At 44.3% G+C, this 27885-nt stretch overlaps 2 protein-coding genes across 2 annotated transcripts in view; both read right to left on the bottom strand.

The window, feature by feature from the left end:
- The window catches only part of LOC147733112 (uromodulin-like), a 584922-nt gene that overhangs the window by 28324 nt on the left and 528713 nt on the right, over window positions 1-27885 (bottom strand). The gene's annotated exons all lie outside the window — the stretch shown is intronic.
- LOC147733114 (uromodulin-like) overlaps window positions 1-27885 on the bottom strand; it is a 198384-nt gene that overhangs the window by 4311 nt on the left and 166188 nt on the right. Inside the window, exon 6 of the mRNA XM_086959037.1 lies at window positions 27289-27452. Within this exon, the coding sequence (XP_086815163.1) occupies window positions 27289-27452 (164 nt within the window). The remainder of the gene's footprint in view (window positions 1-27288; window positions 27453-27885) is intronic.

Raw genomic sequence — 27885 nt, 5'->3', positions numbered from 1 at the left:
AGGTAGAGGACTCGTCGCACTGCTGTAAGCAGTGAGGGCGGAGCTCTGAAGATTTAATGTTTTTTAGTAAGGGGGCTTGAACCCGCCCCTCTTCTCCATTGGCTGGCTTCCTAAACGGAGGCCAGCCATTGGAGGAGAGGGCCGTCACTCGGTTCAAGCCCCGTCTTTTTTTGATTAGGGGGTGTGTTTTTTAGGTTCTTTCTATCTGTGACGTCATCCGTCACTCAAACCTAAAAAACACGCCCTCCACTCGCAAAATGGCGGCACGTTTCTCCGAGGCATTTCTGCCTCGCCTCGGAGAAAGATGGTCGTGTCATGGTGCCCCCCTTCGTTATGCTGCTTATCCTCTTGCAGGCTCCCCTTTCCTTCTTTACCCCACCCGATGCATGGTCTCTGCCTCTGATGATGCACCTCAGGCACGGGCTCACAGCTGATATTATTGACACAGCTCTGATGATGCACCTCAGGCACGGGTTGACGCAGTTATTATTAACACAGCTCTGATGATGCACCTCAGGCACGGGCTGACGCAGTTATTATTCACACAGCTCTGATGATGCACCTCAGGCACGGGGCTGACACTGTTAATATTCACACAGCTCTGACGATGCACCTCAGAAACGGGCTCACACAGCTCTGATGATGCACCTCAGGCACGGGCTCACAGCTGTTATTATTCACGCAGCTCTGATGATGCACCTCAGGCACGGGCTCACAGCTGTTAATATTCACACAGCTCTGATGATGCACCTCAGGCACGGGCTGACGCTGTTATTATTCACACAGCTCTGATGAGGCACCTCAGGCACAGGCTGACGCAGTTATTATTCACACAGCTCTGATGATGCACCTCAGGCACAGGGCTGACGAAGTTATTATTCACACAGCTCTGATGATGCACCTCAGGCATGGCTGCCTGCAGTTATTATTCACACAGCTCTGATGATGCACCTCAGGCACAGAGCTGCCTGCAGTTATTATTCACACAGCTCTGATGATGCACCTCAGGCACAGGGCTGCCTGCAGTTAAAATTCACACAGCTCTGATGCTGCACCTAAGGCACGGGGCTGACGCAGTTATTATTCACACAGCCCTGATGATGCACCTCAGGCACGGGCTCACAGCTGTTATTATTCACACAGCTCTGATGATGCACCTCAGGCACGGGGATGACGCAGGTATTATTCACACAGCTCTGATGATGCACCTCAGGCACGGGCTCACAGCTGTTATTATTCACACCGCTCTGATGATGCACCTCAGGCACGGGGCGGATGCAGTTATTATTCACACAGCTCTGATGATGCACCTCAGGCACGGGGCGGATGCAGTTATTATTCACACAGCTCTGATGATGCACCTCAGGCACGGGGCTGACGCAGTTATTATTCACACAGCTCTGATGATGCACCTCAGGCACGGGCTGCCTGCAGTTATTATTCACACAGCTCTGATGGTGCACCTCAAGCACAGGGCTGCCTGAAGTTATTATTCACACAGCTCTGATGATGCACCTCAGGCACGGGGTTCACAGCTGTTATTATTCACACAGCTCTAATGATGCACCTCAGGCACAGGCTCACAGCTGTTATTATTCACACAGCTCTGATGATGCACCTCAGGCACGGGCTCACAGATGTTGTTATTCACACAGCTCTGATGATGCACCTCAGGCAGGGGCTGACGCAGTTATTATTCGCACAGCTCCGATGATGCACCTCAGGCACGGGATCACAGCTGTTATTCTTCACACAGCTCTGAGGGCAGAGTGTTGAGGGCAGAGTGTTGACGGCAGAGTGTTGAGGGCAGGGTGTTGAGGACAGAGTGTTGAGGGCAGAGTGTTGAAGGCAGAAGGCAGAGGGCAGAGGGCAGAGGGCAGAAAGTGCGTTGGTTTGTGAATATATGTATTTTGAATATTTTACAGTATCCGGTTTCCACCTAATTTGTCAGGGCCAAAGTGCAGGATTAAACAAATCTATACATTTCCATTCAGGTGATTGTTTGCTAATGCCTGGTACTCATTTTAGGTTTCACCTGTATAGCATTTGCACTGTGCTTGAGAAAACGATTGTGTTTAATATAAACCTACAAGGGACTTATATCCTGCCTCACTCTCTCATTATAAAATACTCACTCTTTCACTTTTTACTACTCGCTCTCTAATACTCTCTTTACTAATAACTCTCTCCTACTCACTATCAACTACTCACTCTACTACTTACTCTGTGTGTGGGTGCTAATGCAATAGGTCTCGCATATGCAAACGATTAAGCTATTGACAATGTAAATGACAATGCCATTTATTTATGATTTAAAAAAAAAAAGTCAGGAGCAATGCCAATAGCTCTACCTTTAACAATGCCAAGACCATTGCATTGTAAATGCTTGTTTGTATTCATTTTGGTGTATTTGAGCAACTAGGGGCAAACAATTGCATTGGTACTGCAACAAGAGTGCAATAATTGATTCCACACGTTTGAAGAAATGCGTCCTTAAGTTGCAGGGGATGTCGGTAGAATGATGGAAAGCCAATTATGTTTTAGGCAAAAAATACCTAATAAAAATAAAAGGCTTTGCTTTGGCATCTTACTAGCATACATTATCTTTCAAGAACCGGCTGTGTATTTCGATCGTTCTCCCCAAACATACACAAGTTTAGAGACAACCTGACACGTGTATCTTTAAAAGTAAAATTAAAAATATGCTTACAATAGCACTGATACAAATGACAGAGCTGGAGGAAGAGGGTTGTACTACTGCCAGTGTGCAAAGGTGAAAACATATGAAACACTAAAATAAAGCGGCATACTGGCTTTCTGTATTTTTCATACAATATTTTTCTTTGACGTCATAAGGAGTGTAATTTACTGGTCTAATACAGGGCTTTAAATGAAAAAAAAATAAGTGCAGGTACTCTCTAAAAAAAGCGGTGGACTGGGGGGTGGAGTGTTTGGCGGGACTAGGGACGGAGCCAGAGGCGGGGCTAGGTTTTCAACCTTTCCATACTTTATAAGCAAGAAATCCAAGTGCAAAGTAAAAAAATCGAAAGTATCTATTGTATGGATGTGGCCCTAAAAATTATAAGGGTATGTTTAAAACCGTCTCAAAGATTTGAATGCTGGAATTTTTGGAAACACTTACTTATAATAGGAAAGGAGAACTACGAGTTCCAGCATGCTAAAGCATTAGCAGCTAAAATCTTTAACTATCTGAAAGTCTAAAGCATTCCATAGAGCATGCTTGTCGCATTTGGGTTAAACATGGTTTCCCATACAAAACAATCAGTTTAAATGCACCAAACCCAAAAACTATTGTGTTGCCTTTAAATGTTTTTATGTCTCACCTGAGATAGCACATGCGCTGTCTCTTCAAGACATTTAGTAAGTGGCTTCCATGCTTATGATGAGCCCCTCTCATCATAAGGCACAGTGGATCAGTGGCGGATGGTGACATTTAAAAGTGGTCGGGCGTAAAACAATTGTCGTACTGTATTATGGAGAGCGAGCGTAGCCAGCAGTGCACACACATCACTACAGTGAGTTGAAAGACCACACACACAGCACAGAGGCAGCCAGCCAAGCACTGACCAAATGAACAAAGTAAGCATAAACGGAAACACGAATATTGCAACAAAGTGAAGAAAAAACTCCAAAAGATGTACTAAATTGTGAAGAAATTATGTTAAAAACGTGCCTATGTTGTTATCAATTGTGGATATTGCGCCAATAACCCTGCAATGGCACATGAAAATGAAGGCTGTGATGGATACATTTCCAATAAAAAGGAGTGAAAAACAACAGCCTTTTAGAATAATCGTTTATTTAATGAGGTGCGCTTGGGTTTTGAAATTCGTTGTCACCTCTTTCAGCAAAGGGACCCTTAAACGTTGTGGCCCCTTCAATAATCCTCTCACAGTTGCTCTCACTAACAGTCTTGACTCTTTAGTTTGCTGCGCATTGCTGATGTCCAAAATAACTCGAAATTAGTAGTTGTTAAACCGCTGTGTAGTAGATCAGCTTGACCACACTGCACTGTCCCTCCTGTTATATGAAGCCAATTATAGCCACTTGCTTGCCCTTTCTGTGACCCTATCAGGGGTCTCACACACACATGGACCATTTTCGGGCCTCACTCCCATTCCACCCACATGCTAGAGGCTGCACCACTGTGAGGCCTCCTGCAAGTTGTCTGACGCTGGCAGGGTGAGGTGGCCTGTGGCAGCAGCTGGTACTGGCTGGCGCAGTGAGGTCACCTGTTGGAGCAGCCAGTTAGGTCTGTGAGGCAGCTGTGAGGTACAGGAGACAGAGTGCATGAGGAAGGGGGCTGAGAAAAGTGACCGAAAGAGACACAAGGAACTGGTGGGCTGAGAAGTCAGGTAACTAGGTGGTTTTTTTTTTGTAAAATAAATTATACAATGTAAAACGAGGTAGCTATTTTACCCCACCTGGCTGTTTTCAATCAAAGCTCCCAATAGACAGCCATACCAGCAGAGTTGGCTACAAAAGACACATCTAGTCAGCGCGAAATTCTCACCTCTTCACAACACCTGTTCTCTGACACAACTTCGTGGTGCCAAGAGTCGGGAATCTGGTGGGCCACCCTGGAGGGCTGACTGGAGACTAGTCAACAGCGATCCAAAGAACAAAACCAGGAGGCAAAAGCCTTCAGCAACGGAAGTGAAAATCCCACCTCATACTCTCATGGGCTGACAGTATCAAGGGTTAGCCAATCAGAAGATGAGGCGGGATCCTAGAAGGAGATTTTTAACTACTTCACAGCTCCAGGCAAGCTGAGTGCTTGACTGGAGACCTGGAAAAACTGCTGCTTTAGGCAGCACCCTTCTGCCTCACAGGTGCAAACTGCAGATCCGGGATTTGGGCGATTTCGAATTCGTCCACCTTACATGCGCAGCATGTGTTTGTACTACACAGCTGGGCTGCACTGCTACTTCTGGACCTGACAGTACTGCCACAGAGCAGTCTTTTAATCTCCTTCTCCTTCCTTCAAGACTGGTGAGGCTCCGCCCCTTACGCCCTCATGCAGGAACGTCCCCTGCAGTGGATCTGTGCTCATGACGAACTGGGCTCGTCATAATGGCCGCGGCCCTCCCACGCGTAATTGATTCCCTGCCTGGGTGGGACAATCAATCAGTGGGCGGAGTCGTGACGAGCCCAGCTCATCATGAGCACAGCTCCACTGTGCCTCATGACAAGCTGGGCTGGTCACAAGGACCGCGGTGCTGAGGTCCCCCTCCCCCCACACCGTGGTGGGATTACCCCCGTGGCGAAGGGGTTAAAAGTGCCACCAGAGGCTTTTGCTGGCCTACAGCTTCCGTTCACGAGCTCATGCATACGCACAGCTGCCATCTGTGTTTTTATTGCTGTAATCGGGCTCCTCTGCTTGCACTATCCCCCTCCCTTATCCACCAGCCATCAGTGCATGCTTTCACCAGGCACACACACCACCAGCCATCAGTGCACGCTTCCCCCGGGCACACACACCACCAGCCGCCAGAGCACGCTTTCACCGGGCACACACACCACCAGCAGTTAGTGCATGCTTTCACCGGGCACACACATCACCAGCCGTCAGTGCACACTTTCACCTGGCACACACACCACAGCTGTCAGTGCATGCTTTCACCGGGCACACACACCAACAGCCATCAGTGCACACTTTCACCAGGCACACACACTACCAGCCATCACACACTACCAGCCATCAGTGCACGCTTTCAGCACGCACACACACACACACCACCAGCCATCGGTACACGCTTTCACCAGGCACACACACCACCAGCCGTCAATGCACGGCTTCACCAGGCACACACACCGCCAGCAGTCAGTGCATGCTTTCACCAGGCACACACACCACCAGCCATCAGTGCCCAGTTTCACCAGGCACACACACCACCACCCATCAGTGCACGCTTTCACCGGGCAGACACACCACCAGCCTTCAGTGCACGCTTTCACCAGGCACACACACCACCAGCCGTCAGTGCACACTTTCACCAGGCACACACACCACCAGCCGTCAGTGCAGCAGGGAGGCTCTTCTGAGAGTTTCTGGGTAAATATGTGTTCAATGCCTGGGAGGGAGTGGGTCGAGTTTCCTTAAACCTTACTGAGTATACAGGTGCAGTGCATGAACTCCTGTGTGAGTGAGTCATGCTGTCTGGGGCTCACTCACTCCACACTTGTAAATGGTGCCTGCACAAGGCTTTTTCTCATTTGCCATCAGTGCACGCTTTCAGCACGCACACCCACACCACCAGCCATCGGTACACGCTTTTACCAGGCACACACACCACCAGCCGTCAATGCACGGCTTCACCAGGCACACACACCGCCAGCAGTCAGTGCATTCTTTCACCAGGCACACACACCACCAGCCATCAGTGCCCAGTTTCACCAGGCACACACACCACCACCCATCAGTGCTCGCTTTCACCGGGCACACACACCACCAGCCTTCAGTGCACGCTTTCACCAGGCACACACACCACCAGCCGTCAGTGCACACTTTCACCAGGCACACACACCACCAGCCGTCAGTGCAGCAGGGAGGCTCTTCTTAGAGTTTCTGGGTAAATATGTGTTCAATGCCTGGGAGGGAGTGGGTCGAGTTTCCTTAAACCTTACTGAGTATACAGGTGCAGTGCATGAACTCCTGTGTGAGTGAGTCATGCTGTCTGGGGCTCACTCACTCCACACTTGTAAATGGTGCCTGCACGAGGCTTTTTCTCATTTGCAAAGTTCAGCGCATGCACACAGCTAGGCAGCCCCCACACCCCGGGAATGACTGCTTCCTGCAACCAGAATGGAAAAAACATTCAGAGCAATGAAAACAAGTTCATTTGATGCAAAGAACTGTTAACAAAAAACATGTCAAGCTATTGTAGATCTGGCAACCTAAACAAAACAGCAACAAAAAACAAACAAGAATTGGCATAGCCAATAGGTCTCGCTTTTTGGACCCTATAAGTATTTAGTTATGCAGCAGAATATCCTTGGTGCAACAACACCAACCGTTGCATGGCTAAACACTTATTATGTCCCAAATGCAAGACCTATTGGCTATGCCAATGCTTGTTTTGTTTGAGTGTAGTCATAAAATTTGCGGCAAGGGCAGGGATTTACACTCAAGTAAAAATGCCTAATTTAAATTGCTGATGAACTAACATTTACGGTCATTTAAACCAATGGCATGCTAAAAACCTGTACTGCCCTGAAGAATGCGCCCCACACCCCTGTCCATTATTTTTATGGTGGACTCTGAATTCCAACTGTGCAGGATCAAAGGGTAAACAAAACACCCTTCCGCCGCACACAGCTGGAAGAGTGCAGAGAAGCAGGACAAGAGCTGCTGTTCTGGCGCTCCTGTGCGAAATCAGCTCAGGATTGAAAAATCAGAGCTGATTGTGTGAAAAGTGTTGCAGAGGCATGAGAAATAAAGCGTGACACCAGTGTCAAGGCAAAGCTTCCATGAGTACCGGAACTCTCCTCGTCCTGGGAGAAGTTCCAGTACTCAAGGGGTAAAACTTAAAAAAGTGCTGGTACTCCGTACCGGTGAGTACCGGCCCATTTAAAGCACTGGTCTAATAGAGTCCAATTGTGTGCTCTTTGATCGCTAGTGTCTTTCTGTGAAGGACAATGCATCTTTTGCATAAATATTAGGAGTAAATTTAGCTCTTGCCAAAAGTGCCTTGTTCAAAGAAGTGGAGCTTGATGCACTTGGCATTGGTGTTAAAACTTTGCACTGCTCACCAGTCTGAGCTTTCCTAAGGGGTTTAGCTTACTTAATAATGTTAGGGTGTGTGAGGATGAGATTTACCAGCAAGAAATGAGGTGCACCCACTTAAAAACGATAGGGCACGCTGGCGCCAGTGGACGGTGGTAGTGGTTAGGGGCATTCGTGTTTAGGTATTCAGGGTATGAAAGCCAGCTGTGGTAAAGGTGTTGACCAGTTTGCGGTCTATATTGATTCTGAGATTTCTTGCTTCAGTGTTGGGAGTGGGGGTGGGGCCTAGGTCCATCACCCACCAGGAGAAGTCCCACAACTCCTGTCTGCATACCTGCCAACTAGGGCAGAAGCCCTAAAAACAGAAGTGGGGACACTAACCAAGTTAGGCAGTATACAAGTGACATAATGGTGCGTGACATTGCAGCGTGACATCACAGCATCACAGGAAGTGACATCACAACCTATGACCTCACAGAAAGTGACATCAAAAGAAGTGACATCACATCTTAACACTTCACACACGTTTTGCAGGTCTATCATGAGTACATTTTAGCGCATTATGAGATTTAACAAATTAAATTTTGCATCTTGTTATACCAAAAAAGTGACGCAACCCAGATGCAAAATGTGGGTCTCAATTTAGTTATATATATTTTTTAACTCTGCCACAAAAAAGGTTGGCAACAAGGAGACAAGTAGCAGTAAATCTGTTCTGCTTAATTGGTTGCAAAGTCGGTTTACGAATGGGGTTTAGGCATTTGATGCAGAGATCTTTGTGTGCCCCATAAATCCCGGGGAACAATAATGGTAAGATGACTTTAGAGGGTAGACCTGAGGGTATTCGCTGGAGATTCTTGCGTTTTCTCTTATCCCAGTTTTGAGTCAAAGTATTGTAGCAGGTACATGTTTCTCATGCAAAGCACAACATCTAACATGCAGATGACAGATTTGTATTTTATGCGGTTAAGTAAGTGAGTTTCTGCTTTTAACACAGAGATCCTTTTGTTACTCGCAGTTCATGAACTGCAGGCCTTCTAATATAGCACAATCAGCTATGAAGTATATGTGACTCCTACGCCTTGTAGCACTCACATCTTATGTAGCACAATTTGTAAACTGATTTACACATTTATAACATTTGTTGTCAATGTATTTTATGCACGTGTGATGTAATGCACTTTGACATCCTGCATTGGGATAAGTAGCGCTATACAAGAGGAAACAAAATAGTGGTATTTAAATTTGTATTTGTGTAAATACTGGAACAGACCAACATGCCTCTTAAGTATTTGTGAAGTGATAACAAGCTGTGTGCCTTTGTTTCTCTTCCTTTGCATTCACATCTAGGTGTGAGGCTCAGTTCACTCCCAGTCTGGATAGTGGGAAGAAAGGAGACCTGATGGCCGCTGCTGGAGTCGAAATATGAAAGACCCCATCGTCGCCTGCACATTGCTGCTTGAAATGAAAGCAGAAAACCTCCAGGGGCTGTTGAATGTGCCCCGGTGTCTGAATATTACACAGGGACAAGTTCAGCATATTTCAGTTGGGCCCACTTCTTGCAGGGTGGACTGTGACCACCCTGTGAAAATAGTAGGAGCCCCGACTTTTTCCCTGCTGCCAACTTCAAAAACAGTCTCATTGTGTGAGGAGGGGTGGGGCCTTGAAGGGGGCAGGGCCTCATCCTGAGAAGTACCTACAAGGCACTTTTGAACCCCACCCGCCCCCAAGCCTTCTACTCCCATTAAACGAAGCCTAACGAGGCTGGTGCCAATGTCCTAGGGTGTTTTCACACCCCTTAATGTAAGTTGGCAGTTCAAAACCTCTGAAAATGTGCTTGAAAACCACTATTTACAGTGGTTTTCAGCTTGTTTTCCCTGCTCCTGTGTGATATCGACTCCTCACAGTGAGACCATGTGATAGGAGCCAATATCCTGTGTCACATGGTGGCACCATGTGAGCTGGCAGGTATGTGTCTGTGTTAAGTTTGAGGCGGATGGATTTCATCCAGGTGGCCAATTCGTTCATGCACCAGTTGAGGTTGTTCCTGGTGTTGTGTGACAGTATGAGCAGGGTATTGCCGGCATAGGTGAGTATGTCGAAGTTGTCTGTGCATATGATGCTGGACAGTAGCGTCATGTAGATGTTGAAAAGTGTTGAGCTAAGTGAGGAACCTTATGGGGCTGTACAAATGAGTTTACCGCCTTCTGAGAGGTAATGTCATATGTTGACTGTGTTCTTCTGGGAAGAAAGGTGCATACCTTTTGAAGGGCAGGCCTTTGAATAACTGCATTATTAAGTCATCTGATCATGATGAGATGGGGGACTTTCAAAAGTAGCAGAGAGGTCGAGTTGGATGAAAGGGGTGGTTTCTTCTTTGTCACGGACCATTCAATGTCATCTATTGCTGCTATAAGGGTCATCTCTGTACTGTGGTTAGGTCTACAACCTGGTCTGTGGCTTCAAGGAGCTGGTGGTCTGTGAGGTGGTTGGAGAGGAGTCTCTTGATGACTTTCTCTAGGACCTTGGCTGGGTATGGAAGAAGTGAGATTGGTTGGTATTTTGTGAACTTGGCTGGGCTCGATAAGGGCTTCTTCGGAGGACGTTTACAGCTGCATACTTCCAGTCTTCTGAGAAGAAATCTGTCTTGATGGAGGTGTTGATCCTGGGGGTCTGAGCTTTGCTGATGAAGTAGAACCTTTGCTGAAGGTGTGTTAGGGGAAAGGGTCATACAAGGCAACAAAATGGATGGCCTTCAGGATAGCCATGGTTTTGTCTGTGATGATAGGCTTTCATTTTATCAGGATGTCACTTTTTTCTGATACTGGAAGATTACTTGTAAGGGTGATGGTGTCTGATGTGAGCCAAAGCTGATGTAGGTGGCTATGATTTTGTTGCAGAATAAATCTGAGAGGGCATTGCACAGTTCTTGTGTTGAGGTGATATTGCTGGTGGTTGCTGCTGGTGTAGTGGGTGAAGTCCTCGATGACAACAAAAATGTCTTTACTATTGTTGTGCTGTTGTCAGCTGGACACAACCTTTTGGTTTGCCTGATTTGCAGATGGTAGTATCTCAGGGCAGATTTCAATGTTTCCTTTACCCATTCTACCTGGATCACTCTCCATCTCTCTTCCTGTTGTTTGAAGGGCTGTTTTGTTATTCTTAGTTATTTTTTTCTGAGGGGCCAGAGTGTTGGTGCAGCTGGGGATACAGTTGTTAACATTATTAATGTTGCTTCATAGGTGGTTTGTGGATTCTGGTTGGTTTATGTGCAGCGTGGAGGCCCAGCCTACCTCCAATAGTTTTTTTCAGTGTTGGTTGTCATGGCAAGTAGTGACGGTTCTACTGCGGATGTTGATTAAGAAGTTGACAAAGGCATGGTCTGTTCAGGTCGCAAGAGCAGGTGTATTGATAGTGATGACATTGCATGAGGTGAAAACTGGGTACCAGATGTTTCTGATTGCATGGGTTGGGGTTAGTAAGTGTTGGGTGAGCATGAGGTTTCTGAGGCTTTCGACGAGTGCAGCTGAGTTGGGGTTGGTCAGATTTTCTTGGTGAAAGTTAAGGTCTCCTAAGGGATATAGGCACTGGAGTCAATAGGGCAACAAAGTCAGTGATGTTGCTTGTGAAGTTGGCTTGGGGTCCTGAGGAATGGTAGATCAAGGTTCCGCTTAGGGTGAAATTAGCTGGGGCTTGTAGTTTGAAGTTGAGGTTTTCTGTGTAGTCAGGTTAGTTTTCTGAATGGGTGCTGGGGCTGATGGTGTCCTTTAGAATTATAACGATCATTCCTCTGGGTCTGTGTTGGCAGTCCAGTCTGATGATCTTATAGATAGCAGGGATTGCTTAAGCAATGTCTAGTGTTGATAGCATGTTATGGTGAAAAAAGGTGTCCGGGATTTCGTCACCCATTAGGACCCAAATCTCTGTGGTGGTTTTGCTGATAGAGCGGGCATTGAGGAGCATGTATGATAGTGAGGACTGTGGTGCGGGTGAGTGTTGTTTCTCGGGTGGGTGTTGGGTGCTGTTGATGTGGTTGCAGTGGGTAATGGACTAGTGGGTGTTATGGTGCAGGTGAAGCGCAGTGCAGGTGAATGATCCTTCCAGGTGTGTGAAGAGGGGAGGCCAGTGTTGAGGGCATATAGGGCTCCTGCTGCTCATATATTATTCTTTTATATATTGTTTTTTTGTGGGTGTCTTGGTGTCCTACCGAGGCACCCATAGCATGGGCATCATAGGAAGGGTGCTGGCGAGGCCCAACATTGCAGTGGGTCTTGAAAGGTCCTCAAGCCAGCATCCATAGTAGGTGCTGACCAGAGTCAGCGATTGTCTTTTTACATTAGATGCCTTGGTGCACCTGGGCAAGGTGGAAGAGAAAGCCCAAGGCATCTCAAGGCCCTGCCAGCTCTCCAACCAGCACCCATCCTGGGAGTGGTGGTAGCTAAGTTCATTTATTTGCTTCTGCCTCGAAATGCTACCCTGAGCAATTGCCAGGGGGTAGGCTTATTGCAAGCATCCTCCCATCACCTTTTGTTTGTTTGAAGAACCACCCTAAGTGGCCATGGGCATTCCCAGATTTAGGTCCCTTGCTAACTGTACCACTAGAACAAAGGTACTCCTGACTGATGAGTCCCAGTCAGGGCAAAACCGGACTTGGGTTGCATGGTTTCCCGTTCAGAGAGGAACTGACATGGCAGTTCAGGCTGGACTGTTCCTACTGGAACAGGGTCAAGACTGATTTGCATATGGCTGGTTCTAATCTGAGGTAGCATGGGGTGCAAAATGATGATTGGTTATAATGCTATTCAGAGCGATTACCAGTGGTTAGGCCTATTGCAAGTATCGTCCCACCAGCTTCTGTGCAACTGATGTCCCACCCAGGTGGGAGCAGCTTATTTCTGTTCTCCTGCTATGGCGATTGTGGGCAAGGAAAACTTGTATTTTCTGCCAGTGAATGGAGTTCCCCAGACATTGCACTTATCCGGCCTCAGGGGTTAAAGTTCCCAGGGCCGATGTATAACTCAGAAAAGGGGAGGCACTCACTCCCCTCCTCAAAATCTCAAGCTCAGGCCCGGGGACTGGAGTCCCCCGAGCCTCTATGCTGATCGGGGAGGGAGGCTACAGTACCCACTCTTCGAAAAAAATGAATTGCCTTGGGGTTACGAATGCCTCTCTGAGGGTTGGGAAGGGGGACTACAGGCTCCCTCTCTTAAAATTACAACTCTTCTCCAGGAGATGGGTTCTCTACAGCCTTCTTAAGGCTCAAAGAGGGGGAGCACATGCCCCCTCCCCAATAAATATACCGAACTGACACCCTGGGCCCTGGTCCCCCCACTAGGCTTATTTTAAAAAATAGAGGGGTCACACTTTATTTTTTTGAACTGGTCATGGATGCACAGATCCTCTGCGGCTACATGGCCCCTTTAAAAAAAAAAAAGTGTTTTGGGCTCTGTGGATGGTCCTTAACGAATAGTGACCAGGTCTATACCCTATATATGTTTTAACATTTTTTTTTATTCAGGATAGGGGACTTAGTCCCAAAGTGACTGCTGCCACATCTTTTTTTATGTATTGGTAACCAATCAAATCCTCTACACCAGCGTTTCCCAAACTGTGGTCTGCGGACCCCCAGGGGTCCGTGACACATTCCCAGGGGGTCTGCTGGACTGGAGTGCCTTCCGCCATCAATACTGAAGTGCTAAGTGAATCCTGTTGATTCACGTGCAAGCTTTCAACTGAAATAAAGGTACTTCACCTTTAAATCTGCATGTCTCCTCTTCATAATTTCTTCAAAAACACACGCACCTTTCAAGCGCCCATGCGCTGCTACAAGCCCTGTGAATGACAGCGAGGGGCTCCGGCTGCACAGTGCGCAGAGGCTGTGTGTGGGACGGTCTGTAGCAGGCAGCTCAGATTCAGAGCTCTGGTCTCAGGAATTCAAGGATAGCGAACCAGTAAGTTTCTTACAGCCTGATTCATCAAGCTGAAATCGGCTCGCAAAGGGTCAGATTCTGAGAATCTGGCCCTTTGCGAGCGCTATTTTTGCATTTGGGATTCATCATCCCAAATGCAAAAATCTGTAATTGCTAATTCGCTAAATTGCGAGGAATTACATTTAAGGAATCTCTATTTGAGATTCCTTAAATGCAATTCATCAACCATTTTTAAATTGCTAATTCGCAATTTCGGGCCGCTATTTACCGAGAGGTCAGACCTCTCGGTAAATAGCAAAAACTTAGAAAAATGCTTTTAAAAGCATTTTTCTAAGTTGCATGTTGCGCACACACATGTCCTTTGGACATGTGTGTGTGCAACACCTGTGTGAAATTTCATTTGAGGGGTGCTACAGGGTGTCCTGTGGACACCCCTGGCACCCTTCAAATCGCAATCTTATTTGCGATTAGCTAATTGCTAATCGCAAATAAGGAATACTCCCCATTCATTCCTATGGGCCTTTTGGCCCATAGGAATGAATGGCGAGTTATTCCTTATTTGCGATTAGCAATTAGCTAATCGCAAATAAGGAATTGTAAGGAATCGCATTATTATTGCATATTCCTACATGAATCCCGTTTTGCGAGTCCTTAATAGCGATTCGCTATGAATCGCTATTAGGGCCTCGCAAAACGGGAGCATGATGAATCAGGCGGTTAGAAGTTGCTAAAAAAAACTTTCCTGAAACTTTGGATTCCAGAGGCTGCAAGCAGTGTTTGTCTCGTTTATGCGCAGTGATGCGTCTGCCAGCAAAAGCGATACCAGACCAAGTTATTGGCAGACTTGGCTATTATAAGTAGAACATAACGGTGGTTGCAGAATTAAACCGGGAAACCGCCCTATCACAGACCGAGCCTTCCTCGCCATTCTTACGTGTTTGAGAATAAAAGTGCATTTCCCAATCTCTTCTTCTCTGTTTATTTCCAGACTTGCAGCTCCTCATCCCCAGAGAGCGCCGGTAGTACGAGTCTACCCTGCAATAGAGCAGTGCTTCTGATTATGTTATGTTTGGTTTTGTCTTACAGTGGACGGTATTTATGTCCCACCCATTAGTAAAGCCATCTCAGGAGCGTACGGGGCCGCTGCCAGCACTCTCTCTGCGCGAGGTATCCCAGATTCTTGAGGCCTTCATTCGTGACACATTAACCCTTTTCATAGCCTATAGACAACATTCGTGGAAAGAGGCCATTGCAGCTAGGCAGGCCTCAAGTGACAAACCTTATCTAGGGTTTCTAGCACAATTAGCCCTTATTGGACAGCATCTTTGGGTAGTATTGTCGTCACCACTCGTGGCCTGAGGCTTGTGGAATTATTTCACTCCAAGTTATGTTCTCTGCGTGCTTGACTTTATAAGGGTATTGAGGAAGTGTAGCCAAGACTGGCACTTCGGGGATGTACAGTATTTGGAACTCTGATATGGTGTGACAGAAATAATTACACTCGATAGTCTCTATGTACAGCCAGGGCTGTATCTTTGAAAAAGGGTAGGGATTTTATTTACACGTAGGAAAGTCCTGCAGTTAAAATAACTTCACAAAATCAAAAGTTAGTAAAACACAATAATCTCACTTATCTGGTACATTTATCACCTGGGCACCATATCCAATGTCATCTAATGAGTGTGTCAGCTTTTCTTGGAAACTAATTGTTTTGCTGCAGTCTGTGTTTCTACAACTGTTCAAAGGGGGCACAGGTGGGTGCTTCAATGTATGGTTTTGACTATAAATTATCATGATTCCCAGTTTGCTGTCCCAGAATATTACCTTGGCTTCATAGACCAGTCTGAAGTTGGATCATCAGTTCTAGGTGGCAAGTACCCTGTGGGTTCTGGATGGCTCATGTATTTTTGACAATCTCATGCTGGCTGCAGTCCACAAGCCTTCCTTTCTGGATCATGGCAGATAGGGCCCTCTGTTTCTTCACATTGGTCCATAGAGCTACCTCCTTCAAGGTTATTGTAGAGGCGATTTTTCCAGTACTTACAGGGCCGGACTGGCTACCGGGCAGTTGTGTCTGCTGCCGAGCTGGGGGCTAATTTCTCTGTGGTGGGGGCTTATTTCGTTGATGGGGACCTGCGTGCGCATTGAAATAAAAAAAGCAAAACGAATTTCGTTTTTCACACGCAGGTCCCTATCAACGAAATCAGCCCCCAGCTCGGCAGCACACACAACTGCCCGGTAGTTAGTCCGGCCCTGAGTACTTATGTCTGGTCCTTGCAGATAAAACCCCTTTAAAACATCGCTCTGGGCACAGCTTTCTTCTAAGTCCAGATGAAGTACATCTATTGGCTGGATGGGACTTTGGGAGACTGGATGGATCTTGGGGTCAGACAGACCCCAGGCAGTCTTTAAAATATGTACACTTTCCTTATCTGGGCCCAGTGCATGTATCCTGGCTTGCTTCCAAGACTCTCTGGAAGGCAGGTTGTGAGGCTGGTATTGATTCCTAAAGTTACGTGAGTTAGATTGACCTAAACCGGATACTCTCAGCCATGGACTCTGGTTGCTAGATTATGGCCAACACTAAACGAAGGTGGTGGGGGTGGACAGAGTTTGTTTGGTGCAGCAACAGAGATGCTTCTGTGCAGGGTCTGGATTGTGTTTGCACTTAGCTCAACAAAGACTACAAGGTTCCAGAGCTCAGATTTCGTGGACTGTTTGGTAAGCAATTTGTTATGTCAGCAAGATTAATAAAGATATCCTGAAAGGGAACAGGATTTTTGTGCTGCTTCATCCTGTTTTCCATATTACACCTATCATCTTGTATACACAGTCTTCCTGCAGTATCACAACACTCGTATGAGATCACTGATGATTTTATTCTCACTGACATAAACAAAAATGAATGTGTGTCCTCATGTAACGTAACTGGTGCTATGTAAAGCGCTCTGATACCCGATTCCGGTCAAGGTTGCGCTATATAAAACTCTGCAAAAAAAAAAGCCAAATCACCAGCATTCCGGCACCTCGGACCAGCAGGAGCACGTGAGTGTTTAATTAACATTGAAAAGTTAGTTGCCGAGATGCAGCACCATCCTTCCCATTAAAATGTTTTTATTTTTGCACACTTTTCAAGATAAAAGAATAAAAGCTTTAGTAATGCAACTATTTGTTTGGTATGTACTTGTTTGTGTATTTTTTGCGAATTACTGTTTTAATTTTTTGAAATTTAATTTGTAAAAATTGCTTGGGGGTCCCCGGCCTCCAGTAGTGATTCAGTGGGGGTCCTCAGGAGTCAAAAGTTTGGAAACCACTGCTCTACACCGTGATATATGCATAAATGCTGAACATTCATTTCTCAAAAACTACTGAATAGATTTATATGGAATCACAAAAAGGAGGCTTTGACTAAAGAGCTAGCTTTCTGACAAATTTGATGTAATTCCGTTCAACCATTTTTGCAATATTGCTGTTCAACTTTCCTACAGGATATTGCATGAAGAAACACATTTCAAGTAAGGAGCTGAGAAAGATGGACATTATCTGGAAAGTTTTGTGAAGGTTCATTAAATGATGACAAAGTTTATTAGCAAACCAACAAATCCATTTCCTATGGCAATATGGCCATAACTAGAACTATCCAGTGACAGTATATATATAATATTATGGCATAACAATATTTTGTCGGTTGGTATTGACGTGCCAAAAGTATGAACTGTTTTCATGTATATAATGTGCTAATATGCAAAGAACACAATCTTAAACTAGAACACGGTTAGAACCTGTAGCTTATGTTGGTCTATCTAGGTCTTTATTGAACTTCCAAAAACTTTGCTATCTTTGAAGTTGCATATTTCAAAAACTTGAATACATTTGCCTTCCTGTCAGTTTTCCTTGAACTCCAATTTGAGTTTTTGTACTCCTTTAGGATTACTACTGCAGGAGGAGAAGAAAATGTGTAGAAGTGGACTAGGCCAACATTTTCAGATTATTGCAAGCCTCTTTTGTCCTCATCCTGGGTGTAAACCTAGCGTTGGACTGCTTTAAGTGTGTAAGTTCAGGGTTCCTTCAAATATGGGAAACATTGCAAAACTAAGCCGCAAATGATCAATTCCTATATGAGGGATGGATCGCTCACACCTGAAATGCTGCTTTCTCGCAATCATTTGACCTGCAACAAATTGAGAAGAGAACAAAGTGGGTGACCCTGTGTCCCTCAGAACCTGGGTTTAAAGTTTAAAGACAAAAATGGTTTTGTCGGGTTCTCATAATTTAGTATCACACACACCTAAACACCTGTGAACAGTTATCAGAAATAATCACAATAACGCAGTATGAACGTATCCAGTATACATTTTATCTGAATTAAATCATTCAAGTATACCCAATTCTTTTGGTAGTTTAAAAGGCTGTTTGCAATGGGTGAAATATATATAGTGATCATGGGACATATGTGCTTAGTGATAAACAATTTGTGCAATATATACAAGGTGGTTCAAGATTTATGTACAAGGGAAAGGACAAGGATTTTGGTGGCCAGACATACAACCAGGGACCCTGGTAGCTATTAATGCTCCTTTTGGTGTGCAGGGCCTTGGTTTATCTCAGCCTTATTCAGTTGTCGATGTTTCAACCCACGGTGTGCTCCCTTCAGAAGTCACTACGGGTCTTCATCAGGACATGGTGCCGGGGGTTATGTTACAGCCTAGGGATGATGGACACATGGTTGTTAGGCGTGTGGATTGCTTATGTAAGCGGTGTGCACTTAGAGACTAAGGTGGATAACTCACCTAGTGCAAACCAGAAGAGGTTCTGGCTGTGTGGGCCCCTTAGTGGCGCCTGGCGGGATATTCTGCAAGGACCCTGGGGTATGAATTCCTGAAAGATAGAATGGTGTGTGGTGCATCATTGTGGAGCTAGTGATACGCAGTTAGCTACAGTGGTGTAAGACAGGTTACGTACTCACAATTGTGGTGGGTCCGGTGGTGGAAATGACACCCGTGGTGAACTTCTGTCATGCAGCTCTAAGAGTGCCCCAGCGAGGTCGCGGTGCTCCATAGAGTATAGCGGTTGAAAGTGTGCGCGTGTAACCATGTTACACAACCCAATTAATTGGATGTGGCTCCCTGTAAAACGCTTGTGACGGGTACCACCTGACTATCGTTGCCCCGCACGGAGGGTTAAAATCTACATTATGTTAATCATTCTAATAATGTGCGGAGGTGCCTGTGTGAATGTGGCGCTCATTGTTTGGTGCTCCTGCCGGGTATCTATAGAAAAAGCGTGCAAGGTTCTTTGTTGGTAGGTAACCAATACCAAAGAACAGCAGTGCTGGTGCCAAGTCAGAGTCACAGCCTTGCTGTACGCCCTGATAACTAAAACCTCAATTGCTACACTCATATTGAACCAAGCTGAGCAGTATCAATGGAAAGTAAATCAAGCGCTGTTCTGGTGCCAGGAGTGTATCCCAGCATGGCAGTCTAAAGTAAATTATTCAGTGTAAAAACATTACACGCTGCAGTCTGCAAGTACAGTCAGAAGCTTACTGCTCATCGATTGTCTAAGGTTGCGGAGCAACCAAGTTTCACCTGACCTAAGGCAGCGTGCAAGCTGCCAGACAAAATGTTTTTAAGGCTCACCGATCGCGCCTAGATGCTTGGATTCTTCCTCTGTGTTCGAGCAGGACTGATGCCTGCTGTTCCGTTGCCGTTTGACTAATCCATCCACAATGACCTGAGGTGAGCTTCTGCCAGTACTTGCCGACTGCGGCGCATAATGTTTTTACACAGAGTAATTTACGGTAGACTTCCATGCCGTGATACACTCCTGGCACCAGAACAGCGCTTGATTCACTTTCCATTGATATGGCTCAGCTTGGTTTCAATATGAGCTTCTGCCTGTAGTTGCCCAACTGCGGCGCGTAATATCTTTACACCGAGTAATTTTCTTTAGACTTCCATGCCGTAATACACTCCTTGCACCAGAACAGCGCTTGATTTACTTTCCATTGATACGACTTAGCTTGGTTCAATATGAGTTTAGCAATTGAGGTTTTATTCATCAGGTTGTACCGCAAGGCTGTGACTCTGACTTGGCATCAGCACACCTGTTCTTTGGTATTGGTTACCCGGCAACAAAGAACCTTGGACGCCTTTTCTATAGATACCGGGCAGTAGCACCAAACAATGCCCGCCACAATCACACAGGTGCCTCCGCACGTTATTAGAATGATTTACATAATGTAGATTTCAACCCCCCCTGCGGGGCAGCGATAGTCAGGTGGTACCCGTCACAAGCGTTTTACAGGGAGCCACATCCAATTAATTGCACTGTGTACCATGGTTACACGCACACACTTTCAACCACTATACTCTATGGAGCACCGCAACCTAGCTGGGGCACGCTTGGAGCTGCAGGACAGAGGTCAACTAAGGGTGTCATTTCCACCACCGGGACCGCCACAGTTGTGTGCACGTAACCAGTCTTACACCACTGTAGCTAACTGCGCATCGCTAGCTCCCAATGACGCACCACACACCATTCTATCTTTCAGCAATTCATACGCCAGGGTCCTTGCAGGATCTCCCACCAGGCGCCACTAAGGGGCACATGCAGCCAGAACCTCTTCTGGTTTGCACTAGGTGAGTTAGCCACCTTTGTCTCTAATTGCACACCACTTACATAAGCAATCCACACACCTGACAACCATGTGTCCTTTATCGCTAGGCTGTAACATAAACTCCCCCCGCACCATGTCCTGATGAAGACCCGTATTGACTAGCGAAGGGAGCACACCATGGGTTGAAACGTCGACGACTGAATAAGGCTGAGATCAAACAAGGCCCTGCATACCAAAAGGAGTATTAATAGCTACCAGGGTCCCTGATTGTATGTCTGGCCACCAAAATCATTGTCCTTTCCCTTTTACGTAAATCATGACCACCTTGTATATATTCAACAAATTGTTTATCAATGAGTACATATGTCACATGAGCACTGTATATATTTCACCCATTGTAAACAGCCTTTTGAACTGCAGAAGGATTTGAGTATACTTCAATGATTTAATTCAGATAAAATGTATACTGGATACATTCATACTACGTTATTGTGATTATTTCCGATAACTGTTCACAGGTGTTTAGGTGTTGGTGATACTCATGCCCTACTAGTGTTGGGGTTATGTGACACGTACTGCGCTGACGAAATAACTTATGAGAACCCGACAGAACAATGTTTGTCTTTAAATAAATTAAGAAGCGGCTCCTATGAGCAAAAGGTTTTCATTGTCATAGTGAGACCAACAAATTCTTTTAAAAGTTCCCAAGATTCAACATGATCCACTGTCTTCAAAACGTGTTCCTCCTACTACTGGAAGAAACAAATCACACACTAGGAGATAGTGGTCACTTTATAGCCCATGGCAAATGCAAAAATGATTACTGTAATCAGATAAAAGTATTATGCACTTGCACGCCCAATGTAAATGTTCGTTGAGAAAAACTTATCGGATTGACGGATCTAAAGCACTGGTTTACGGCACAAATGACATGCAATTCCACTGTAAGTATGAAATCCTAACTTAAAACATTTACACTACTTTAATTCTTTCCATTTCTACACTACACTTCCCAATGTAGGGCATTGTGTTCATTTAATACCATGCTTTAAACACTTCTTTGTACCTAGGTCATAACTCTTGCACCAGGGTAATCATCACCGGACTAACTTGGGCAAACATTATTTTAAGTGCATAATGTAGATATTTTATAGTCTAAACCAGGTATCTAGACACTGTGCATAACCGTTGTTAATCTTCAAAAATGTAATTTCCAAAGCTGAAACAGGTAGCTGCTCAACCTGAGTATTCACCTCAGTGGATATCTAGGTAAAAGACCACCCATCCTGAATCCCTGGTTTTTAAGGTAGCGGCATGAGATCAGTAAAGCTTATGGCCCTCAACAGGATGAGGTTCGTCAAGACCTGTTTCTTGCAAACACATTATATTACATGTCCATCCCAATCCACACCAGTCTCTTTAATGCTGCTATATTACATGACACAAAAGAAAAATGGATGATGATTCATGAAGGCCAAGTGCTTCTGCATTATATTATCTTTAGGACCACTGACTGATACTGGTCCTGGGAAAGTGCAGCCATGAACCTTGGCGAGTCACCTCTTATCCTAGTAAATAACAAGTTTTCTTTTCATTAGGTCCACTGCCTGCTCTTAAAAAATATTTTGTAAAAATATTTTTACAACCTTTCTCAAAGCAAAAGGGGTCTCTTGGGGAACCCCTTCCCATTTGTGAATGGGTTACGACATATTTGAAGTTGGTTGTAAAATGCAAATGCATTTCAGCCACAAAATATTCATACATTCCACTACGTTTTGGTATTAGAAAGGGGCACCTTAAATACACTCTTTCCTAATACCAAATGGCAAACCCAAATTACGATCTTATAATAGGTTATTGAAACGCAAATAGGGCTTTGTACATTTTACAAAGCCTTTTTGCAACCACAAATATGCTTTGTACACATGGCCCCTAATCTTTTGGTTTTTTGCAAGCTGTTAAAAACTCACCTAACCCTGATATGAGTAGACTACCTCTCTTCTATCGTGTCAGGACACCCAAATGGGTAATCATACAATTTATAAATTCAGTATCAATCAATCAATCTTCTGATACTGCTACGTCATAGGTTGGGTAGTCTTTAAGGAGCAAAGCAGTGCAAGATAGTGCTAGGTGGCCTTGATTCTTTATTTACTGCAGTGGAAAACAAAAGCAGAGAACTAATAGGCGACTCAAAATGTGTTAAAAAGTCGCCTGTTTGAGTGGAATTGTGCACAGTAGTTTTTAATGTTCGGTATTAGACAAAATGCATCCCAGCTTTAGAAGATGAATGATTGGAAATTCGAGGTGTGAGTTTTCTTTTAGAACTGGAATTCCTCATGATAGTTTAATCACAAATGGGGCACACTTAGTCTCACAATTAACTATTTTGGACCTAACTCACAAATGTAAAGATACACTTTTGTGTACATTTATGATAGTTTGCTATTCACACAGGTATTTTATGAGTAATATCCTTACAAGTGTGAAGTCTTTGCACAAAAAAAGATAGCACTGTTCTATCTTTTATTGTGTGAAGATTCTGCAGTCGGTGTGATACTATCGCCTTATAGCCTATGTAGCTGGCTATACTGGCCATTAAAGGCCTGCTCTAGCGTTAAATGCCAGAGTCGGAGGTGAGGGCCTTTATTAATGGGGTGGGACTTTAATGCTTGGAAATAGCTTGGTATAGCCCAGCTATGGAGGGCTATAAGGTTATTAGAACATTCCACATAGACGGCATAATGTTCTAACAAATGAAACAAATGTCTCACAGAGTAAAGGGGATTGAAATTCCCTCGGTTCAATGAGGCCTTTGTTCACAGCAACAGCTATGAAGGACGACATTGGAATGTTGGAGCTCTGGTCTTCTACCAGCCATTAGAAGACTGGAGCACTCCATTGTTTTCAATAGAGATCCGAACATTGCACTGCTCTTATACTCGTAAAATACCGTTAGGAATAGCAAACAAAATGGTACACTTACCCAAAAGTGTATATTTACCTTTGTGAATTAGGCCCACAAACTGCAGACAAGATCTCTGCCAACCAGTCAAATGCCCAAACTGCTATGTTGATCTATTTGTCATGGTTTGTGTGCCTATGTAAAACTGCATAGGCCATAGTGTCACCCCTAAGTAAGCAAACAACTGAAGGGGAACTAGAAGAAAGGAGGCACACCCAAAGCTGACCCAGGACACAATGTCCTCCAGACTCGGTCTTTTGTTCCAACCACAGGTGTGGTAATTAAAGTGTATTGTGCAGTGGCTAAAAAACTATACCAGAAGAGTCACAGAACAGCTCTCACGTTTAGAGTATGTTTAAGGTCTCTAAACTTCTCGTCTCTCACTGAGTTTTTCATACTATTACTAATGTATAGCAGTTGCAAAGCACAAACTAAAAACTTAGTGTTATGTATGTCATGAAATATTAATGTTTCTAAAAAATGTTTAATCTATATTAAAATGATCAAGAACTTATTACGTTTTTCTGTACAACTGTCAAATGTCTTACCTAGACTTTAACCTAGTAATGTTTTTCCAGGGGGACTCCCAGCTGGTTTAAGTAAATTCTGGCCATAATAGGCACATAACATATACTTTTCAAATCAATATGCTATGGTTCTCCTAGAGGTGGCAGCACCTTGAGAAATATTTATCTCTGATTCTTCATAATCTTTTCTCTTCATCTAAGCATCCAGATGATAATCTACGTATTAGGCAAAGCTGTCCCAAAGGTTTGACTGCAAACACTGACTTCCCCCTCACCACAATCTTTTCACTTGCATTAAAGTTCATTGTCTTACTGGGATATCTTTTCAGTCATGCTTTGTTGGAAATGTGCCCTTTCTGAAAGGTCACCCCGGATTTCCTATTGTCTCTTTACTGAACAGTAATTTTGTTGGCTGTAGTACTCCTGCTAAGTATTAGCAAATGTGCCCCCCCCTGAAAACTGCTAAATTTGATATACTTCTGATTGGCACATTTAATTTACTTATACATCACTGGTATATGGTAATACATGTACCCAGGTACTGAAAATTATGGGCCCGATTCACAGAATGAACTTAAGACTCAATCCTAAACTTACTACTGTTTTGGTATTCACAGATTACACTTACTACTTTTGGTATTCACAGAATGAACTTACTACTTTTGGCATTCACAGAAAGCACTTACTACTTTTGGTATTCACAGAATGAACTTGCTCATTTCGGTATTCACAGAAGTTAGGACTCCTAACTTTAGGACTCCTAAATGCCTTCTGTGAATACCGAAATTATTAAAAGTAGGATTTTTCTCAATTTAGTAGTAGTAAAGTTAGGACTCCTAACTTTAGGACTCCTAAATGCCTTCTGTGAATACCGAAAGTCTTAAATTAGGATTTTTCTCAATTTAGTAGTAGTAAAGTTAGGACTCCTAACTTTAGGACTCCTAAATGCCTTCTGTGAATACCGAAAGTCCTAAAATTATGATTTTTCTTTAATTTAGTAGTAGTAAAGTTAGGACTACTAACTTTAGGACTCCTAAATGCCTTCTGTGAATACCGAAAGTCTTAAATTAGGATTTTACTCAATTTAGTAGTATTAAAGTTAGGACTCCTAACTTTAGGACTCCTAAATGCCTTCTGTGAATACCGAAAGTCCTAAAATTACGATTTTTTTCAATTTAGTAGTAGTAAAGTTAGGACTACTAACTTTAGGACGCCTAAATGCCTTCTGTGAATACCAAAAGTCTTAAAATTAGGATTTTTCTCAATTTAGCAGTAGTAAAGTTAGGAGTCCTAACTTTACTACTACTAAATTGAGAAAAATCCTAATTTCTAAGACTTTCGGTATTCACAGAAGGCCTTTAGGAGTCCTAAAGTTAGGAGTCCTAACTTCTGTGAATACCGAAATGAGTAAGTTCATTCTGTGAATACCAAAAGTAGTAAGTGCATTCTGTGAATGCCAAAAGTAGTACGTTCATTCTGTGAATACCAAAAGTAGTAAGTGCAATCTGTGAATACCAAAACAGTAGTAAGTTTAGGATTGAGTCTTAAGTTCATTCTGTGAATCGGGCCCTATATGTTGCATGTGGGCTGCAGTACTCATTGCACTCAGTAGCACAGGAAAATATTTCTCAGGCCTGCCACTGCAAACTGGGTATACAGTTTCAAACTGCCATTTGCACCAGGCAAAATAAGCTTTTTCCATTGAAGGACCTTCTAATTTAATTATTATAGGTCACCCTAAGGCAGGCCTTAAAAGCCCAAAGGCTGTACGTAAGGTATTCAAAACGTGGGGCATGTATATTTAATGTTTTACATGCCCTGGCAGTGAAAAAGCTCCAAAGTAATTTTTTTGTATAGCAAAGGCTGGCTCTCCCATGGGTTAAAACTGGTCTACACTATTACACTCAATAAGTGTTCAATCCAGTTTGGGAGTAGCAAGAAAAATGGTTTAGGACTCATTTTGATAGTAATTTAAAATCCAACTTAATGGTAAAATTGGATTTTATATTTCTAGTTTGGAAATTGCACTTTTAGAAGGTTTTAATTTTGACTAAATGTTTTCCTGCCAGTATCGAACTGTCTCCCGAACCTAGCGGTGAGATGTGTAATGCTCCCCGACAGTAGACAAAAGGTACTGGGTGTGGGGGACTCTTTCCTTGCCTACCTTGTTACTGGTAGATGAAGCAAAAATCCTAGGCTTGACTCTCTTTTGTCTCTCCAGTTATGCTGGCACCAAAATCAGTGGGACAGGAGGAAATGACCAGTACTGGTTTAGTGTGTGTACAAAGGCTTGACCTCCACCCACAGGCTGGTATACGCGTTGACTCCACAAACCTTTCCTCAGAACACTCCTGGACCTGAGAAGAATCAGAAGGGCTGCCTTGCTGTCTGAGAAACTGGAGGAAGCCTGGACCTGCTGGCCATGAACCCAGGACCCCAGACGTGTTCCTAGAAAGATCAGATGCCTGGCCCCTATTTAGAGCTACATGGACTCAAAAGCATCCAGAGGTCTTTTCCTCTTTTGTGTCTGACCAGTCCAGTGCAAACTGGACACCTGACCTGGTCTGAATCGTTGGCCTCAGTGGGAATGGGTCCTGAACACGAGGTACTGCCCCACAAGTGCTGGAACTTTGGTCAAAGTGTATTCCTCACTGTCTCCCTGCATGCTTCACTAACATTGATACCGAGCATCGACACCAAGCAGCACATGATCAATGGCTTTATGTAATTTTGACCCTGAATAGCACCTAATAAACTGCTTCACTGGACTCGACATTGACCAGCATCCGAGTGACACCGACAAGCCTACGATCCCCTGTGTTATTTTATTTATTACAATATTCTCTATTTTTCAAAATTAGTGTGAGATGTTTCTTCAGTTGTGCTTTCACTTTATTACTTTTTGAGTGTTGCATTAATACTATACACATTGCCTCTAAGTAAACCTGACTGTTTGAGACAAGTACAAGAGGGTTAAGCACAGGTTTATTTAGTAACTTTAGTGGTTCATCCTGATGAGGATTGTGATTTTTATTTGATTTGAGTTCTCACCCCCTCAACTAACACTCCAATTTCTTACACGTACCATGCGTTCTAAATTTCTTTCAAGTCGATTGCTCGTCCTCTGAGTTCTAAATCTCCGGCTCTTATGTTCCCTTTGGCTACCGGCTTCCTCCTTACTTTCTGAATAGGCACCAAAGGCCCAAAAGCACTTCTCACCAATACAATTTTCTTTAAAAATCATACCTCCCCCATCCCTTTCCTTTCTTTCCTTTGCTTTCTCCTGTAACATCTTTCTTCCCTTCTTTCCTTTCCCTCTTGGTGATTTGTGGAGAGGCTACAGTGGCAAATAATGCTATACAAAATGTCTGATGCAGTATAACTGAGAGAGGAATAGCAATTCAGGATAAAGAGAAGCACAGGATAAACACATACAGAAAAAGTACAGTATGGGTATTTGAGTGGAATCCTTGCCTTTCAGCAATTTCACAGCTACCTACCCGAGAATGACATGCAGGGCCGTCTGCAGGCTCGCCTGCATTGTCATGTTATATGTGCACGAGAAGCTGATCTGCAGGGTGCTGCTGATTACAAGACCACTTGTAGTGTCCGGAGGAATGAAGAGGACGTTAGAGAAGGTCATTTTCTTATCAGCTGTATTTATCTGGAACAGAAATTATAGTCATGTTTTAAAAACAGAGAAATTAAAAATGTATGGGGCAGATTTAGTAGGAACTGACACATCCGCAGAGATGCGTCAGTTTCCTTGCATCAGAGCCGAATGTCCTTGCTCTACTATGGATGCGTTGTATTTGTAATACAGGGCTCCATGACGCAAGGATTAACAGATGCGTCAGAAATTCTGGCAGATCTATTGGCGCAAAAGTGAGGCATTGCTGGAGTTGCTCATGAAAATGACGCAACTCCAGCAATGTACCACAACAGATGGGAGAGTCCTATTCAAAAAGCCCTGTGCCATTACTTACGCCTGGTCTGAGCAGGCATAGGGATTTTGATGCAGTGAAGGTGTAGAGTGGCGCAGTGGAATCTTGTAGATTTCACAGCGTCAGTTCTACATGTTTTTTGGGTGGGAACAT

The sequence above is a fragment of the Lissotriton vulgaris genome, chromosome 2_1 (assembly GCF_964263255.1).
Source record: "Lissotriton vulgaris chromosome 2_1, aLisVul1.2, whole genome shotgun sequence".
Classification (NCBI taxonomy): domain Eukaryota; kingdom Metazoa; phylum Chordata; class Amphibia; order Caudata; family Salamandridae; genus Lissotriton; species Lissotriton vulgaris.
The sequence above is the reverse complement of the archived record's forward strand: the minus strand, read 5'-3'. Positions and strand labels throughout refer to the sequence as shown.